At 46.4% G+C, this 15,721-nt stretch overlaps 1 protein-coding gene across 4 annotated transcripts in view; it reads left to right on the forward strand.

Moving 5' to 3' along the window:
* The window catches only part of LRCH1 (leucine rich repeats and calponin homology domain containing 1), a 181,462-nt gene that overhangs the window by 107,288 nt on the left and 58,453 nt on the right, over nucleotides 1-15,721 (forward strand). For all 4 annotated transcript variants that reach the window (XM_084766976.1, XM_084766977.1, XM_084766978.1 and 1 more), the window contains exons 4-6: nucleotides 6,691-6,796; nucleotides 13,791-13,927; nucleotides 15,125-15,252. In XM_084766976.1, coding sequence (XP_084623102.1) covers nucleotides 6,691-6,796; nucleotides 13,791-13,927; nucleotides 15,125-15,252 — 371 coding nt within the window. The remainder of the gene's footprint in view (nucleotides 1-6,690; nucleotides 6,797-13,790; nucleotides 13,928-15,124; nucleotides 15,253-15,721) is intronic.

The following is a 15,721-nucleotide window of genomic DNA, read 5'->3' on the forward strand; positions in this document are numbered from 1 at the left end:
TGAATAGAGTCATACTTTTTTCTAAGTGAGGGTGAGCGTTCCAGGGTCAGTGTCCACTCTAGAAACAAGTCCAAATACCTCAGCCATCAGAAGGAGAGCAGCTATGCCTTCATCCTTTCACAAGGAAGGCAAACTGCAAAACATCACCTTAACCTTGCCAGCACAGTACAGTTGAGTCTTAAGACAAACACTATCCACAACAGCCAGCACCCTGCACAGCCGTCACCCTGCACAGCCATCGCTCTGCACAGCCACTGCCCCACATGACCACTGCCCCACATGACCACTGCCCCACACAGCCTACTTGTATTTCCACCTGGACGCAGGCACTGGTGCAGGGTGTGTATGGAATTCTAACTCTATATCTGATCCTTTTAGAGTCACTACTGATAACAATAATCTACATTTTTCAGACCTTGCTCACCATCTCTTGCAGCATAGACATTGTGTATGTGAGTGCTGCTTTGTGGAAAGAGGGAAGAGAGGAGGATACCGCTTACTCAGCGTCTGCTCCTATCTGGCTGTTGACTAGTACGTTTACCTGCATCACTTCATAAAGCCGTAAAGTGCCCCAGCAAGGCAGGAATCATGTTGATACGCTATAGTCAATAGTTGGTTTCAAGTTATTTACCTAAGGGGATGGAGCTGTGTGCTTGATTAAAGTCCACACCAGACTGAGCTCAGTGGTACAGAACTGGCTTGGTGTGTTTGCCTCTCCAGGGTTCATTCCTAGAACTACAAAGATAGATAATTAGGTAGATAGGTAGATAGGATACATACATACATACATACATACATACATACATACATACATAGATACATAGATAGATACATAGGTAGAGTTGATAGTTGATAGGTGGCGGATGTATAGACATTGTCTAAAGCACAAGATGGCCCCTCTCTCCTCGCCTAGACTCTAGCATCTAGTTCCGAGCACTGTGATTTCTTTCTCTGGAGCTCCTTAGTTCAGTTTGCTGTGACTTTCTTATTAAAGTGATGAAAAGTCATGGCTTGCAGGTGAGCAGGGCACGTTCTCCCCTTACGGTAAAACCAGGTCAGGTTGTGTGGGGACCTGTAGATGTGTGTAGACCAGATCTCATTTAACTTGTTAAAACACTTGAAACTTGTTGAGAATGAGGTGTGTGTGTGTGTGTGTGTGTGTGTGTGTGTGTGTGTGTGTGTGTGTAGGCCAGAGATCAGTTGAGTGTCTGTCTTCCTCAATGGGTTCTCCGTTTGTATGTGTCTCTTTGTGTGTTTGTGTACGCGTGTGAGTGTGGCTATAGCATGTGCGTGTCTGTGTGTACACATAACTGTGGTCTGTGCCTGTGCGTGGCGAAGCCAGGGAAGAATGGTACATTTTCTCTATCACTCTGCCGTATTCCCACGAGAGTGGATCTCTTGGAGAACCTAGGACTCGCCGAATTTCAGCAAGACGGGCTGGACAGCAGGCCTTCCCCCCCACCCGCCCCCCGTGCAGAGGGGTGACAGGCACACAACACCACACCTGGATTTTACATCACTGCTGCAGAGCTGGCTCAGGCTCTCATACTTGTGCTGCAAATACTTTGCTGAGCCATCACTCCAGCCCCTGTGCCTTATGTTTTGAGGTGAGGGTCTTTCCCTGAAACTGAGCTAGACTGACTGGCTGGCCAGCAAGCCCCAGGAATCCTCTAGGCTCTGGCGTGCCCCCCCCTCCCACCGAGGGCTAGGGTTACTGTGCTAAACTTGTACACAGTTGCTGGGCATACAAACTCAAGGCTCCTACAGGGGTTTCACTGGCTGAGCCATCTCTAGAAACGAGGTCTTTTCCCGTATACTCCTGCTGAGTGATGAGGTGTGTTGGGTGAGGTGCTATATAAATGCTACGTGTTATAGTTAACTGGCAGCCGTGAAGCTTAGCATACTAACAGTTTAGTGAAGTTGGGGCCTTTTATGGATGAGACCTTTGCCAAAGACCCAGGAGCTCCAGCGTGGTGCTGTGTGCTGAGTTGCTTCATTTGTTTTTTTCTCAGTTCTGTCCCCACTCACTCCCTCACCGGGTGAGAGCACCCTGCCATCCATACAAGAGAACACAGGGCTGGATCCAGTCACACTGGTTGGAAGATGTGTTTCTAGGCCCTAACTAGACACGCAGTTTTTAAATTCAGTTTTCATGAACTGTCTGGTTGTGTTCCCTGCCTCTGAGGCAGGTGTGGGATTGTGTGGCAGTGTGCCTGCGGTAATCATTTGTCCATTAGTGGTCTCTGGAAATGTCTTTGACCTCTCTGGTTTCTGTGGAGACCCAGGAGTTACTCAGAGCCCCTTTGTGGCTTCCATTTCTGCCTTGATTATCAAGAACAGGGCTGGAACATGTGTTTGTGGTAAGTGGAGAGGTCTGGGGGAGGTGGAGTTTCTCAACGGAGAGGCACGGGTGTTGGGACATCATTTATCACATCAGAGGTTGAGTACCCGTCGATGTTTTCAGTCCTGTGTAGTCAGTGGATTTTCCTGGTACTGAGAGAAAAATTAGAATTATTTAATACTCGTTTGCTCGTTTGTTTGTTTGGTGTGTGCAGATTAGGAAACGTTTGGTGGTGAGCTTCCTCCTTCTTCTCCATGTCGTTTCTAGGTGTCAGGGATTGAACTCAGGTCCTCAGGCTTGGCAGCAGGTGCTTCTTACCAGCTGGTTCGTCTCTCTGGTGCTTGTCTCTCTTTTTATTATATGAGCGCACCAAAAGTAAGATGCTTGCCCAAAGTTGCAGAGTGAGGCATACATACTAAAGGCGTGCTTCTGTGATGCTTGGAGATTGTTGTTGATAATTTGCTTTTCCACAAATTACATAAAGACCTAATTTTCTTATAGACATTCTTGTGCTGGCATTGTGTCACTCCATCACGGAGTGCTGTTTTAAGTCATTGTTAGAATCTAAGTGATGGAGTTGGGTTAGCCGGTCCATGAAAAAGCTTACATTTGAGTATTTGTATTGCTGTAATTAGAATTGCTCCTCTGACAGGAAGAATCAAGTTAGCAAATATTTGTAACAGTTGCTCCTGATCCTCGTGTTCAGTTGTGATGTTGCAATGAAACTTAGTTATTCTCTGAGGGTAGCTTGGGGCTAATAGAAAAGCCAGAAGGAATTAACGAATATTCTCGTAAGTAAATAAAGGTAGAATTTACAGTCTGATAACCTGCAGTAATTGCAGACATGTACAGTATTGCTATTTGTTTTTAAATTTCTTTTTCTAAACATCATCTTTTCCAAATAATCTGTGAAGGAGCTTGATGCCTTAATTAGGGTAAATTTGTACAGAAATGCCCTAGAGAAGGAGGCCGTTTTAGAAATCCTGCTTGTGCATTTTCAAGACTAAAACACCCCCCGGCATGCAGACTATTAGCTCTTTTTCCTCCTCCTCCAACTAATTAGACATAAGTACCCATGGGTATATTTTTATGATGAAATTCATAACCTCTTTAAGTTTTGGTGAGATTCCGCGGCCCCTGGGGAATTGGATTTGCCCTGTTTTTACCGTACTGGTTGTACAGTGGTGGACAGCCTGTCTCTCCCTTGTGTAGTAGGTTTGCTTGGGAATTTTCCATTTATTATGTTATGGGGGCATAGCTGGTAGGAATGTAGAGTATTATTATATAACTGACCCTCACTATATACTCTTTAGGATCTAGGCAGGATGGTGGCCTCTCTGCTTGCACTTGTTCATAGGTACCCTGACTCTTAGACGGAAAAATGGGGTACCCAGCTGATGAGGCGTTGTTTTATGTGTAGTAAGTAGGGGCTGCCTCTACTAGCATCTGTTTAAATATGGCTGGCAGGAGTTGGTTTTGTTTGTTAAGGCCACAGTGTTAGGGGTTTGTGCTGGAAGGGTCACCTTGGCCTAAGGGGCCCAGCATGCTTTTGTGCTGCTATTAACTAGGAAGAGTTGACACAGGCAAAGTATATGTGTGTGTGTGTGTGTGTGTGTGTGTGTGTGTGTGTGTGTGTGTGTGTGTGTATGTGTGTGTGTGTGAGAGAGAGAATATATATATATATATATATATATATATATATATATATGTTTATATTTATTTATTTATTTATGGAGCAGGGCTGAGTTTGTCTCAGGAGAGGGCATTCTTTGAGTATATTGCTTAAATATACAAGTTATTCTTTTGTTTCCCTTTTCTCACTTTTTTTTTAAAGGAAACAAATCATATTAGAATGCCTTTGAAACTTGTGGAAAGTGTTGATCTCACATTGAGATGGATCTCCACAGCAATGAAAAGCTTTTTCTATATGATCACTTAGAAGATTTATAGGAAAGTAATATATATAGTTCAATAAATCCTCTCCACAGACAGAAAATAATGTCAACAGGTTCTTCCCCACAAGCCTGCCTCCACTTCTGACATCGACAGCCCTGTGCCAGGCCTGATGTGCGTCTGGAGTGCAGGAGAGTGACCCAGTGTGACCCCTGCCTCTCAGGCTTGCCCGGGTTCCATGCTGGTGAGGGAGGGCCCTTGTGAACTAGTATGGAACGGGCCAGGTGCTGAGCCATAACTTAGCCAAGACGTGGAAAGACCCAGTTCTCACTGGGAGCATTTGCTTTTGGACTCCGTGGCTGAGCAGAATTAGGCTGACTTCTCCTGCACAGTTTGGTTTCTGCAGGGGTGCTGGTGGAGGCTTGTTGTAGTTGTTGTTATTTTGTTTTAAGCACTAGAGGTGTATGTGGCTTTTGGGGGTGGGAGTGGGGGTGGGCTCAGGACAAGAGCAGCAGCTAAGGAGGTACCTCTGAAGATTCTGTACCTCTGTCACCCTACTTTTGTCCTCAGACTGTTGAAGATAGGAGAGTCCAATGTGTCAGCTACTCTACGCACCCTTTTGATGGGCTGCAGTCTTGTACTCTTGTACCGATGGTGATAATGTGCCGTTGTGAGGTAGTGCCCGTTGGGCAGGCGTTTGACTGTCGAGGATCATGTGAGGGCAAAGCTAGAGGAAAGGGCTGACTGACTGCTGCAGCTCTGGTCTAACAGGGATCCTGGTTTTGGGATTGGAGTAGGGAGGGAGGGTTGGATTGGCTAGAGATGCATTGATTTGGTCTGAAGAAACATGGAATAGAGTTTTGGAAGGAGGCCCCGGTGACCTCTAAAGTAAAAGGTGTTTCTCAGGTTCATAAGTAACATGTCTATCTAAAGACTAACCCTCGCTGGGATAGATTATAGCCTGAATTTGTCTTTGGTTCTGCGATAGCAAGGGGGACCAGCATAGAATTTGACTGATAGAGTAAAACATTCTGGGGCCCCAGCTGCAAGGGAGAAGGAACCACAGTATCGTGGGGTGTCCACATTAGTGAGAGTTAGAAATTTCATACCTGCCTTACCCCTGGCACTCTGCTAGGCACCAGAAAAATGGAGCGAACGTGACATGGGTCCTCTCACCTAGAAACTGTCAGCTTTCTTGGAGGAGAGGAGGGATAAGGGGGCAAGTGAGCTACAGGTACACACTGCCTGCAGAGGGGAAGGGAACTACCCATCCCCAGGTGTTGATCAGAGCAGGAGAGGATCATGGGAATGGTTTCCATGTGAAAAGTCGAGGCTTGGGTTGAGCCATAACAGATGAGTAGGAGGCCAAGAGGGCAGTGCTGGAGCTTGCCTATGAGGCAGGGGGAAGCCTGAGTGGGTTTTGGCACTGTGAAATTGCTTCCACTGCAGCTCCAAGTGGTGACTGCATGCATGGCTTGAGTGTGGGGTGCAAGAGAGAATATTTCAAGAATGGCCCTGGAGAAGCTGACAGGCCTCCTCACAAAGGCAGAAAAGCCTAAGCCGATGACCAATAGAATGAAATTTGCACTAGGATAGCTCCATTAGTCAAGGATGGACTTGATTTGGGGGAGGGGGCAGTGAGGGACAGAAGCCAGCCAGAGGCTGTCATGTGCAAGAGTCCCTCAGAGAGACAGCTCAGTGTGGACTGAAGGAAGTTCCAGAACTGAGAAGAAAGCAAAGCCCAGCAACGTATGGGAGCTGAAGGGAAGATGTGGGGGATAATGAGTTTCTGTGAGATAAGAACTGTGTCTTTATTTTACGCGACACAAGCTGGTTCTAATCCAGGATTAGTGGGGCCTTGTACTTGCAGAGCGAAGATGGCAAGATCCTCATACCCCACAGACTTGCTTACCAAATGTGTGCAGTGGTCGGCCACAGCTCTCAGCCATGTGCTAGCAAGTCCATTTGGAATAAATCGCACATCCAGTCTATGTGCTGCTATTTCTCTGTGTAAGAGCTTGGCACGGTGGGTGGCTGTGTAACCTGCCTTCTGAATGGTGTCAGCTGATGTTTCCTTCCTAGTGTCAACTGGCATCTGCCTGCTTGGGGCCACAAAGCCTCATTTCCCCAAGCTGTGACTATTCAGAGCTTTGCCTTGTAAGTTTGTGGTGGGAGTTGAGTAAGGTCTGAGTGCTTGAAAGGCAAAAGTGACAAGAACAGCTAGTAAGTGACACTGATGTCTTTTCTCCCCTCAAAGGACATTGGGAAGCAAACTCCTTTCTTTCACTGTTGATCCCCACTGACTAGGGACCTGGAGGCCAGGATAAAAGTACAATGTGGAGTTGTCCAAACATTTAAGTTCTTTGAGGAGAATTCACACGAAATGCTTGGGAAAGGGCAGTTGTTATCCCTGTTATCTGACGCCCCTCTCTCCCCAAACCCTCCTTTTGCTGCAGGATGTTAGCTGCAATGAAATCACAGCCTTGCCCCAGCAGATAGGCCAGCTGAAGTCTCTGCGAGAACTGAACGTCCGAAGAAATTACCTTAAGGTTTTACCACCAGGTAAGAAAGGAGGCCAAGGTGAAGAGAACGGGATACATCACTTTTCTTGGTTTACTTTTATGAGGAGTGATGTGTGTGTGTGTGTGTGTGTGTGTGTGTGTGTGTACACACGTACGTACACACCCTGGCTGCTAGTAATAATTTGAATCTCACCAGCAGATAGGAGAACAGTGGTGTTCATGTTGTAATTCGAGTCAAGGCTAACAGCAGCACAACCGTTCGTGTGACGTATGTCAGTTTTCTAGCGCTGCTATAAAAGGACCACAGAGTGTATCTCTTCACCATTCTGGGTGGTTTCTCCTGAGGCCTTTCTCTGTGCCTCATAGATGGTCCTTACTCCCCTCCCGCTGTTTGTGTTTGTATCCTGATCTTTCCTCACTGTCACAGCAGAGCATTAAGGTTTGCCCTAATCAACGTGGTGTTACTTAATTACCCTTTTAAAGGCCTCGTCTCCACGCACCATCGGATTCTGAAATACTGGGGTCAGGAGTTCTGTATGTGACTTTTGGGGTGTGGGACTTGGCCAATCCATACCAGGGACAGCATGGGTTCTTTTTAGACAGGCATGGGATGTTCCAGAACATGAAGCTAACAGTCCAGATGGAACAGTCTTGGTCTTGTGGATCGTGGCTGTCAGGATCTCTAGCTTTGGGGATCTGGGGACACTGGTGGGGAACCCACAATGTCTGTTCTCAGCCTCAAGGTGAGGGTGAAGCTACTGCTGAATCGTCCTTGCATTTGGGGTCACTCTTAACTGTTCCTGTGATGGCCTTAAAGCTTCCCATGGGTGCTTGGTTCCCCTGACCCCAGCACAGTCAGTGGTAGTAGTATCCTCCAGACAGCACTGCCATGTTTAGGGCATGAGGGTTTAAGCATAAAGGCATATTTACCTGGAAGTTGCAAGTGGACTTAAGGGGTATAGGGGATAGCTTAGTGTGTAAAGGATTTGCTCCATAAGCAGAAAAACATGCTTGGATCCCCAGCAGTCACATACAAGCCAGGTATGAGGTATGGAGGTACACTGGTCTCTGGAGCTCACATGCTAGCTAGCCTGGCCAAACTGGTGGGCTACAGGGTCAGTGAGAGAGTGGCCCAGTTAGCACTAACTGTCAACCCGACACAGCCCAGAACCATCTGAAGAAAGTCTCCTCATTAATCCTTGTAAGGTTGGTTTGTGGGCCTATATAATATGAGGGGTTGTCTTGATTGCTAATTGCTGGGAGAGGGTCCGTCCCACTGTGGGCAGCACCATCCCTACACAGAGGTCCCGGCTGTGAGAACGGCTGTTGGAGGCAGAGAGCAAAGCAGGCAGTGTTCCGCCATGGTTTCTCTTACCCTGGCCTCCCTTAACAGTGGACTGTGGGAATGGAAACCCTCTCCTTCCCTGAGCTGCTGCTTTTCACCCGTGTGTCAGCACGGCAACAGGATGGAGACCAGAGCAGAGAGTCTGTCTCAAAAAATAGAACAAACTAGAACAAATGAGAGAGAGCAATAGAGATGGCAGACTCTGCCATCCATCTGTGTATATTGGTACATGGGCAACATCTGTGCATGCGTGTGCACTTGGACACGAAGGAATACATGCACGCATGCATGCATGCATGCACACACTCTAGTCTCATTTCTGTTGTGATAAAATGCCCTGACAAAAAGCAGCCCAGGCAAAAGGGATTATTTTAGCTCATAGTTCCAGGTTACACATCATCATGTGGGGAAGTCAAAGTGATAAGAACTTGAGGGAGCTGGTCATGTCCGCAGTCAAGTACAGAGAGAGAGTAAATGCATCATGCCTGTGTGCTTACTTGCTTATGCTGAGTTAAGTTTCACCACGCGCGCATAGCTCAGCACTTTCTGTACAGTGAATGACGCTGCCCACAGTGGGCTGGGTCTTCCCACACTACCATAACCTAGGTAAGACAATTACAGCTAACCAACACGCATACACGCGCACACACACACACTCATGCACACACAAACACACACCTCAGAAGTAAGTAGATGAGAAACAGAGTGCCAAGCACGTCTTCAAAAAACATACCCTGCTTTCCAGAGATCATTTGTTTAAAGGCTCTCTGGTGTCCAAAACATACTTTAATTTTTTTTTAATTTGTTCTTTGAGAGTTCCATACAACATGTTTGGATCATGTTACTCTGCCTCCCCAGTTCTTAACAAATTAAATCCTGCTTTCCTACCCAGCCAGCTTTGTGTCCTGTCCTTTCCACTCTTTTAATTCATCAAGACCAATCTGTGGTACCCAAGTATCCTTGGATGGACGGCCTCCCTTGGGAGCGTGGTCATGTTACCAGGGGCTGCACTTTAGGGAGAATTATCTCGCCCCCCTGCAGCGGCTAACAGTTGCCAGTAACTTTATGGCTAGGATTTCACCGTCAGTTTTCACCTCCACCCGGGATTTGGTCTTACACAGGTCTTGTGTGTGCTGTTGCAGCTGCTGCAGGGTCATGTGTTAAGCTGTACCCAGAAATCGTAGTTTCCTTGTGGTCCTCATTGTCTGGGTCTTATACTCCTCCTCACCCTCTGCTCCTCAATGATCCCCTAAGCCTCGGGAGGGGAGGGTGGAGTATAGTGGTCCATTGAGAGCTGACTCTCTTATTCACTTCACCTTGGCCATTTATAGGTCATCTACTGTTTCTCAGATGAGAGCTGAGAGATGTACTGAGCTCTGGGTATGACAATAAGTTACAGGAGTCAATTCAGTACAATGCCAATTTTGAATGGAATAGTAATAGTGAGTTCTACCTTAGGGCCTATTCCCTGTCTAGCCGTAGGTTCTCGGACCTGTGTATAATGGCACTAGGTATGGTTTTCATCTTGTTTATGGTTTATGGTTTTCATCCTTATTGTGTCTCCCAGGGTTCAGAGCTGGGTACGATCGATGACATTTTTCCTCTGGTAGCGTGCATAGCACTTTTCAAACTCTATGAATCTAGCCAGTAGGGATGACGCTTCCAGGTCAGCCCGCCAGCTAGATTTTTCTATGTTACGTGCCTCAAGTTTGGGACACCTTCAGAAGCAGGATCTTACTGTCAAGTTCTGGAGAGTAACCAAGAGCATTTGGCAGTAGCCTGTGATGCTTGGGGACCAATGGGGACCTCACTGGCCAGCAACTCCAGAAGAAGTAACCCATTCTTGGCATTGGGCTTTTGTTTTGTGGTTCTCCTCCTCTGGCGTTGGTGTCTAGTTAGGGGCATTGTTGACCCATTATAGGTTATAAGGTAACCCTGGATTATTAACTCTTTCTATGTATGGCACATTTAGGAATCTGCTGCAGTAGCAGAGTTCCATATGACTTCTTTTTTTTTTTTTTTTTGAAAGGCATCTTGGTGCAAAAGCGCATTCTTGAAAGCAGTTGGCATCTGGTTCCTTTGGTGTTTATTAGTGCGTCAGTTTGGAAACTTTGCCTGATTTTTGCCAGCCTGTTGATGCTTGTTCAAGACATGGGAAGAGCTCCCAAAAACCATGTGGCAGAGTTTTGTAAACTGCTTAGTGGTAGAAGGGTCAGATGTCTGCTTGCCATTTTATTTTACCTTGCACATGCTAGCTTGCATTCATAGGAAAATTAGAAAATGCTTCTGTGTAGCAGGCATTGCCTTATCTGGAATGAGCTCATATAGAGAGATTTACTTTTCCCCTTCGTTATTGCGCAGTCTCATTTCTTTGAATGTATAGAGCTTTTCCCTGATAGTAACTACAAATAATGATGATGCTAACTACGAAGGAACAAAATTTTAATTCACAGCACATCTGTACAATACAGCCTTTCAGGAATTAAGGCACCCCTCTGCACTGGAGCACCTGTGATAGTCATTGTGGAAATGTCATAAATAATTGAACCCCTTTCCAGAAGGGAAAACCCATTACGTCACTGTGTGGCCACAGTGCGGCACAGGGGAAAGAGGGAGCACCTGCAGACCCGAGGCTTGCGTTTCTTGCACCACGTTCTCTCTCACCTTGAGGACATTCTTTTCCCTAAAAAAATCAGTTACAACTTACCCTTCTTTCCATAATTTTGTTTTCTCAGCTTTGATATTTTAAAATACACCCAAAAGCTAAAACTGAAGTTTTCTGGAATGTTCTTTCTGTTAAAACAACAACAGCGAGGGCAAAATGTGAATATCAAGTTTCTTTCTGCCTCGGTCTGGAGAACTCTGCTGACAAGAGCGTTGATGCCACAGGCAGCACATGAGTGACCTTCCGGAAACATTTACTTAAGTGTGTTCTCCTGAGAAATCGCTCCTCATATGTTTTCAGTTTGAAGAGGGGGAAAAAATAGAAGTTTTCAACCCAGTTACCCCAGTCAGTTTTGTGTGTTTTTCTCCCCTACATCTGATGTAATTGCAGGGACTGAGTAGTTACTTCTTGCCTCTCTGCGTGGAGTTCCTCCTCAGCTTTTCCTCCTCTGCTTCTTCCTCTCCTTTCTCGTTCCTCCTCTTCCTCCTCCTCCCAGCCGTCTTTCTCCTGCTTCTGTTCTTTCTCTTCTTTTCCTCCTCCCAGTTGCCTCCCTCTTCCTGTTTTCCTGCTTGCCCACTTCCTCCTTCGGGCCCCCACCCCCGCCCCCCTTGGCTTGCTTTCTTCCGTTTCCTGTTCTGCCTCTTGACCTTTTCCGGGCCAGCCTTGCAAGCTTGTTATTACTTCCCATGCTTTACTGCTGTGAGACTAGGGTTTTCCTTCTCCTACACCACGACGCGGGCGAGGCAGGGCTCTTGTAAAAGCGTCCCTCATCTGTTTACCTGCGAGTTCTCTGCTCCCCCCAATAGTCCTCTGGTCAGGATCCAAAGTCTTCATTTTAGCTGGGAAACAATTGCTGGGAACACTTGGCTGTGTAACAGCTATTGTCACACAAGGCACCTCCCACAGAACACAGTCCCATTAAATGTTAACACTGCTAGAGAGATGGCTCAGAGATTAAGAGCGCAGTCTGCTCTTCCAGAGGTTCTGAGTTCAATTCCCAGAAACCACATGGGGGCTCAAGACCATCTGTAATGAGATCTGGTACCTTCCTATGGCAGACAGGGGCACATGCAGGCAAAATACTGTATAAATAATAAGTATTTTTTAAAAAATGACCAGTATTCTATTAAAAAAAATGTTAACACTGGGGAAATAGCCTAACTCTGAAGTCATCCTGACCTAGGAATCCCAACCCTTTTTAGCTGGTTTACAAAAAGTGTACTATGAAAAACCTAACCACAGTGACTACGGTTTTTTGTTTATTTCCTTGTTTGTTTTGTCAAGCTGACAAAAGCTAGGGCATCTAGGATGAGACTCAATTGAGAAAATGCCTCCAACAGATTTGGCAAGTCCATTGGGGCATTTCCTGAAGGAATGTTTGGTGTGAAGGGCTCCAGCCCACTGTGGGTGGTGCCATCCTTGGGTCCGTGGTCCTGGATCCCATAAGAGAGCAGGCTGAGCAAGCCTTGAGGGGAAGGCAGTAAGCAGCACCCCTCCCGTGATCTCTGTATCAGTCCCTGCCCTAACTTACTTTAAGATGGACTGTAAGCTGTATGCTGAAACAAGCCGTTTCCTCCCCAGGTTGGTTTGGTCATGGTGTTTATCCCAGCAACAGAAACCCAAGACAGGCTCCTCCTTCCATCTCCTTCATCCTCAAGCATCCAATTCCTCCACTCTGCATTGCTGCCCCATAATTCCTCCCTGTGCCCACAGCCCTTCATCAGAACAACCTTAGGAAGATAGCCTGAGATGCAGTGGCTGCCCCACGGGGGAAACGAGCTGCTCCGGGCAATGTGGAAATAGAGATTCCTTGGCATATGCTTTGAAAAAAAAAATACACTTCCTGAGTTTGTCCTGTAGTTGAGCGCTCTCTTCCTAGAATTTTGGTCTCTTTCCTCAGTTCTGTAAGTCCAAGTGATGCCCTGAGGTGTGGAAGATGGAAAGCCCCTGTCATTCCCGGGACCTTGTGTTCTGAGAAGATACAGCACTCGCCCCAAAAGAGTGGTGTTGAGGCAGTTAAAGAAATTACTGCAGAGCCTCAGCCATGTTGGCAAAGAGGAGGAGGAAGAGGAGGAGGAAGAGCTAACTGCTGCTTAAAGGCTTTGGTCCTCTCCTTTGGGTCCTCATCCTATCTAGTTTCTGGCTCCCTTCCACTTTAGAAGGCCAGAAGTTTTTGAAGCCACTCTATTTTGGCCCTTAACAGCTCCCATACCGAAAGTGCTGGGTGCTGCTCTGGAGTCACCCCAATGTGGTCACCACCCAGCCAGCTCAGAGATCGGCCAGCGTCACCCTAGGCCCTGGAGTGGCTCAGCTTCGCTTGTCATGCCGAGCAGCTGCCAGCGTTGACTCGGAGTGCTTGAGATGACCGAGTGTTTACTGTGCCACTGGGCGGGATCCTCAGGCTAACTGCGACATCCTCCCCTGGGAGCTGAGCTGTGGACAAACTTCAAAAGCAATAGAACGAGGAAGCCCAGCCAGATGGGGGGAATTCTGGGTCCTTTTTGGAAAAGCCTAAACTAGATAACACCGTGGCTAGGGCCGGGATTGGTGGTGGTCGCAGCCCCTGACAAAATCAGGAACATGTTTCCTGAAGCTCTTTCTGGGCCGGTGCCAACTCGGGGACATTGACTAGATAAGGGTTTTCTGTAGTCAGCCTACTGTTTGTGGTAAGCAAGCATAAACATGTTCTGTGCGACGTGGCGCGTGCGGTTCCTTTGCTGGAAGAAAACAGGCTCTTTAGATAAAAGAATGACCAGTGGCCGGTGGTCCCAGTACAGTTTGTAATGACTGGGCACCCAGGGAAAGATGCCCCCATTCAGGGAAATAAATACTCTGTACGCACACCACATATTCCTAGCGTCTGCACAGCTTACTTTCAATTCTCCTAAGCTGTGCATCTCTAGATACACAGAGAGTTGATTTTTGATTGTGTGTGATCCTGCTGTTTTCTGATTTTCTGAGATAACTTTTTCTTTTTTTCTTTTTTCTTTTTTTCTAATTTCCCTCTTTTCTCTATTCTTTCAGAACTAGTAGATCTCCCCTTGGTAAAGTTTGACTTTTCCTGCAACAAAGTGCTGGTGATCCCGATCTGCTTTAGAGAGATGAAGCAGCTGCAGGTGCTGCAGCTGGAAAACAACCCTCTGCAGTCCCCTCCCGCTCAGGTGAGGACTTGCCCAGAGCCATCCCTGTGGCCAGGCCTGCATAGAGTGGCCACGTGACTCACCGCAGAGCCCCTGCTGTGATGCCCTGTACACCCCAAACTGCACTAGGCGCAACGAGATGCAGTCAGCACCACCACCCCGCACGGTGAAAGTTTCAGTAAATCTTACTACTGAGTTGCCTTGGGCAGCATCGCGTCTGTGCCCGCACCTCTGTCTGTATCTGTGTCATCTCAGTCACGCATTTGAAGCTTTGTCATAGAGCACAGGGCCTACAAAGCAGGGGATACGCTCCTTATGTGAACGTTAGCTAGGGAAGTGGTACTTAAACATCTTAAAATACGATATTTTTTTGAGACAGCGATTAAACTCAAACACAAAACTGTGAGAACTCTACAAAGTGTCTATGCTTCAATATACAAATGGAAATATTTCACAGTTCTTTAACTTTTTAAATTTTATAGTGACTTATTAAATCTATGATTATCTTTTAAACTGTTTTTAATGTTCTTGTTTTGTTTTTTTTGAGACAAAGATTTACTATGTAGCCCAGGTTGTCCTGGAACTCACTCTGTGGAGCAGCTTGGCCTCAAACTCATAGAGATCTAGCCTCTTGAGTGCTGGAATTAAAAGCGTGTGCCCCGTTATCTTTCAAGCTCTTTTTTTTTTTTTAAGATTTTATTTTTATTTATTTATTTATTATGTATGCAATGTTCTACCTGCATGTATGCCTACCTGCCAGAAGAGGGCGCCAGATCTCATTATAGATGGTTATGAGCTACCATGTGGTTGCTGGGAATTGAACATAGCACATCTGGAAGAGCAGTCCTGTGCTCGTAACCTGTGAGCCAGCTCTCTCCAGCCCTCTTTCAAGCTCTTAACTGCTCTGTGTGGATTTGAAAATAAATGTGCTTCTTCACCCCTTGTAGTTGGACTATTACCAATATTGTCTGAATTTTCACTTAAAGATATTTTTGTTAGAATTTAGTAGTTTCAAAGGTTAGGGATTTCTTCAGCATGATTTTCTGTTCAAAGTAGAATTTGCAGGAAACCGTCCTAACACTTCTCGTGTATTTAATGCCCATTGTTCGGGGGGTTACTCACTGTGATGCACTGAAGATTAAATTACACGGGCAGGGACCTGGAACTTGCCTTGTTTTGTCACTCAGGACTAAACTCCTATTACTGATTTCTCCATAGATTTGCACAAAAGGAAAAGTGCACATATTTAAGTACCTGAGTATACAAGCGTGCCAGATTAAGACAACTGACTCCCTTTACCTCCCCTCTATTGAGAGGCCGCATTTACACCAGCACGTGGAAGACAGGTGAGTTAGTGCCTTCCGTCCTGAGAGAGCCTGCTTAGGCTGTGCTGACAGGTGAGTTAGTGCCTTCCCTCCTGAGAGAGCCTGCTTAGGCTGTGCTTAGCCACAGTTGCCCAGGTGATGATGCCAGAATCCACGGGCTTCATTTGTGTTGCTCACATTTACGACTTAGAACTGGATAAAGTGATGGCATACAAAAAAAATCGATGCCTGAGAGGCTCTTTCCTCTAATGTACCCTCTCCTGATCAATAATCAGTTCTTCCTGAGTCCATGTATGTGTGCATGCTTATAAATAGGATTTATAATGGGTTTTTAGGCTTACAATTTGCATAGCCATATCAACCGATTGTAAAAACTGGTAAATTTTAAAGCTTGCTGTTATGAAGCTGGGCGTCGCAGCATACACCTGTAATCCCAGTACTCAGGAGACAGGGTTGAGGGGTTCATGGATTTGAGGTCATCAGCCTGAGC

Source organism: Acomys minous, assembly GCF_964271855.1.
Source record: "Acomys minous genome assembly, chromosome: 18".
NCBI lineage: Eukaryota > Metazoa > Chordata > Mammalia > Rodentia > Muridae > Acomys > Acomys minous.